Raw genomic sequence first — 3,254 nt, forward strand, 5'->3', positions numbered from 1 at the left:
CCAAGCCTAGCCCAGCCAACCCAGTGATGATACAGTGCTGCTGCGCGCGCTGTGCCCGCCGTGCCACCTCACCGCATCATACGTCGATGTCACGGCGGCCTCCATCAGCGGCGCCACGTTCAGCACAAAGCCAGGCTCCAGCGCCAGGGCGGCGGGGCCTGCGCCGCAGCGGCGCAGCAGGGCGCGGCGCGTCGGGGCGGGCGGGCGGGCTGGCGGGCTCAGGCCCCGGGGCGGCGGGGCGTACTGATTCTTTTTAGTGGCGGTGCCGCGCGGCGGCGCGCTGGCTGGCGCGCTGGCTGGCGCACCTCCGCGCAGCGCGTAGCCTCCCAAGTGCACCGAGGCGCCCGAGTTGGTGGTAACGGTCTGGGAGGTGGTGGAAGTTTCAGACACCATGTTGAAAGAGCTGCAGGGGAGGCAGGGAGGCAGGGGAGCGGGAGCAGGAGCGGGAGCAGGCGCGCACCGCTCAGCAACGCAGCCGCAAAACGCGGCGGCGAAAGCGCGTGGGGAGGCGGCACGGCGGCGGGGCAGGACGCTGCGCGGCGGGCGCGCCCGCAGCACATGCCAGGAGGCGGGGGCGCAGCAGCCAGAGGCAGGGAGGCGCGGCGCCGCACTCACGCGCTGCCCTGGAAGGCGATGCCGCCCATGGCTCCCGTGATCTCCAGGCTGCGGGTCGGGGCAGGGGAGGGGAGGGAGGGAGGGAGGGAGGGAGGGAGGCCATGAGGGCAGCCCACGCATAGCTGCACGGCAAGCAGCCGGCCCAGGCGGGGGGGCGACAGGCTGCCCGGCGGGTCCGGCGGGGTCAGTGCAGGGAGGCGGAGGCGGCGGCCCGCCTGCCGGCGGCGCGCACCATGGCGTGCCCTCCAGGCCCAGGTCTGTGCGCGGCAGCTGGCCAGGGTCGAAGAAGACGGCCAGGCCAAAGTCGATTGCCTTGAGGGGCGAGTCCTCCTCCTCCGTCAGCAGCATGAAGTTGCCTGCCCAGGAGCGTGTGCGTGGGGGGGCAGGCAGGCGCAGCGTGCGGCTCCGTCGGCAGCACGAGCTTAGCAGCAGGAACTCGGTTGCAGAGGCCACGGCAGGCAGGCAGCCACGGCGGCAAGAGGAGCGGGAGGGAGATGCAGCGAGGTGGGGGAACGGGGCGCCGGTAGCGCGAGGGTCGCCACCACCTCAGCCAGCCATGCCATGCAGGCGCCGACCCAGCGAGCGGCAGGCGCGCGAGAGCGGCGGCGGCGCCTCACCCGGCTTGATGTCCCTGTGCAGGATGCGGTGGCTGTGGCACTGGGCCAGCGTGTGCAGCACGCTGCGCATGTACCCAGCAACCTGCGGCGGCGGTAGCGGCAGCGGCGTTGACACTCGGCACTGGCGTGGCGGCGGCCAGCGGCAACAGCAGCGGCAATGCATGGCAGCGGCGCGAGGGGCAGCATCCTGGGCATGGCAGTCCCCTGCTTGCTGGCCCCAGCGCACAGCCCCTGCCCCACCCACCGTCTTCTCGGTGTAGGGCCGCCGCCCGATCTCATGCACCAGCTCTCCACCCCTGCACTCAGCCAGCCAGCCAGCCAGCCAGCCAGCCAGCCAGCCAGCCAGGAAATGCGTCGAATGAGAGGGTCCACCCTCTCCCTCCTGCTGGCCCCCGCTGCCCCAAGGCCTGCCGCCAGCAATCGTGGCACAGCTACGCGCCTGCCTGGGCCCTGCCCTGCCCGACAGACAGACACACAGACACACGCGCGCACACACACACCACACACACCACTGCCCCCGCACCTGCACAGCTCCATCACCATGTGAATGCTGTGGTCGTCCTCATACGCCCCCTTGAAGTGCACCACGCTGCGGGGAGGGGCCGGAGGGCAGGGCGGCACGCAGAGATCAAGGGCCGCGGGACAACCACACACGGGCAGCAAGGTGGCAACCCACACGGCGGCCCCGTGCCTGTGCCTCCAAGCTGCCAGTCGACACCCCCCAGCCTCAGGCGCCCCCCCCGATGCACCTCAGCGTGCCGCGCAGGCGGGTCAGGATCTTGATTTCCCGCTTGGTGTTGTCCAGGTGCTGCGCCTGCTTCTGGGCTGCATGCCAGGGCGGGAGGGAGGCGCATGCTTGGGTGGTGACAGCACGCAACGCCGGGCAAGGTGCGCGGCCAGCAGCCAGCAGGCAACAGTACGCCACTCGGCAGCACACCAGACCATTGGACCGACAGCCAGGATGCCCCATGCAGTGCGCACAGCGCACCGACCGGGAGCAGCGCCGGCAGGAGAGCAAGAGCGGCAGCAGCACGTGCCGGCATTCAGCGCACCCGACAGGTTTGGGATGTCGAGAGTCTTGGAGACTGACTTGCAGGCAAACTCGATGCCGCTGCTCCTCTCCACCACCACCCTGCGGCGTCGGAGCAGGCGAGCAGGCCTTGTCGCCTTCGAGCAGTGGCGTGGGCGGGCACTGCCACCTTCCGCCGCCGGCCGCCGCTCTAGGGTAGGCGGCCACGCCAACGCCCCGCGCCGATGGGATCACCTGACCAGCCCGAAGCCGCCCTTGCCCAGCACCCTGCCATACTGAAAGTGCTTCTCCAGGTCGCGGGGGAAACCACAGTCCACGGCCTTCTGCTTTTTCGCGGCCTCCACATCCCAGATGTCTATTCGAGGCATCCTGTGCAACTATTACCCTATCCTGAGACCGCTGTGCTGGTGGGCAACTCGCGGCATGAGGTTCCGGGCATGTGCGGGTTCCGCACCGGTCTCCGAGAGCCCTGATCGTCTGCTGCAATGTAATGGACAGGTCGATGGACGTCAGAGGAGCCCAAATGCGCGACATGCCATGACCACTCGAGTGCTGACGCGGCTGCGGCGAGCTTTTAAGGCATTTGCAGCGTGTGCCGCCACTTTTGAGCAACGCTGACATTCGAAAACCTCCTCCACGACCCTCTCTGAGCAATCCCCCGCCCCTGCTGTCTCCTGCACCGCGGGATGCAGCTCACGTGTGCTGCGGGCTGCCCCGCGACGCGGCACGCCGTGCCATGCAGCTCCCGCAACGCTGGCAGGCGGTCTGCAGCCCGTGGTTCGCGGCCGATCATGTTTGGCCTGCGGCAGCCCGGCGAGGGGCTGGAGACTGAGGTGGACATCAAGGGCGAGCCGCAGGTGAGGCGGGCCCGGGGGGGTGCAGTCAGACAGGGGCGGCGGCTGGCGGGACACGGCACGGCACCACACGGCGCCGGCTCACTGTGATCGTCACTTGAGCGTTGTGCTGGCGGGGCAAAGCCTACTGCTATGCTG

The 3,254-nt window shown here is 69.9% G+C and overlaps 2 protein-coding genes across 2 annotated transcripts in view; one reads left to right on the forward strand and one right to left on the reverse strand.

Annotated features, from left to right (window-relative positions):
• CHLNCDRAFT_59450 (hypothetical protein) overlaps positions 1-2,712 on the reverse strand; it is a gene marked incomplete at its 3' end in the record, with an annotated part of 7,603 nt that extends 4,891 nt beyond the window's left edge. Inside the window, exons 1-10 of the mRNA XM_005842804.1 lie at positions 2,497-2,712; positions 2,285-2,364; positions 1,982-2,057; positions 1,756-1,821; positions 1,477-1,528; positions 1,233-1,314; positions 848-971; positions 616-663; positions 306-403; positions 68-158 (exon numbers count right to left, since the gene is read on the reverse strand). Coding sequence (XP_005842866.1) covers positions 68-158; positions 306-403; positions 616-663; positions 848-971; positions 1,233-1,314; positions 1,477-1,528; positions 1,756-1,821; positions 1,982-2,057; positions 2,285-2,364; positions 2,497-2,630 — 851 coding nt within the window. The 5' untranslated portion in view covers positions 2,631-2,712. The remainder of the gene's footprint in view (positions 1-67; positions 159-305; positions 404-615; positions 664-847; positions 972-1,232; positions 1,315-1,476; positions 1,529-1,755; positions 1,822-1,981; positions 2,058-2,284; positions 2,365-2,496) is intronic.
• Positions 2,713-3,053: 341 nt separating this feature from the next.
• Positions 3,054-3,254, forward strand: part of CHLNCDRAFT_142565 (hypothetical protein) — a gene marked incomplete at both ends in the record, with an annotated part of 1,102 nt that continues 901 nt past the window's right edge. The window contains one exon of the mRNA XM_005842786.1: positions 3,054-3,119. Coding sequence (XP_005842848.1) covers positions 3,054-3,119 — 66 coding nt within the window. The remainder of the gene's footprint in view (positions 3,120-3,254) is intronic.

Source organism: Chlorella variabilis (assembly GCF_000147415.1).
Source record: "Chlorella variabilis unplaced genomic scaffold CHLNCscaffold_42, whole genome shotgun sequence".
Classification (NCBI taxonomy): domain Eukaryota; kingdom Viridiplantae; phylum Chlorophyta; class Trebouxiophyceae; order Chlorellales; family Chlorellaceae; genus Chlorella; species Chlorella variabilis.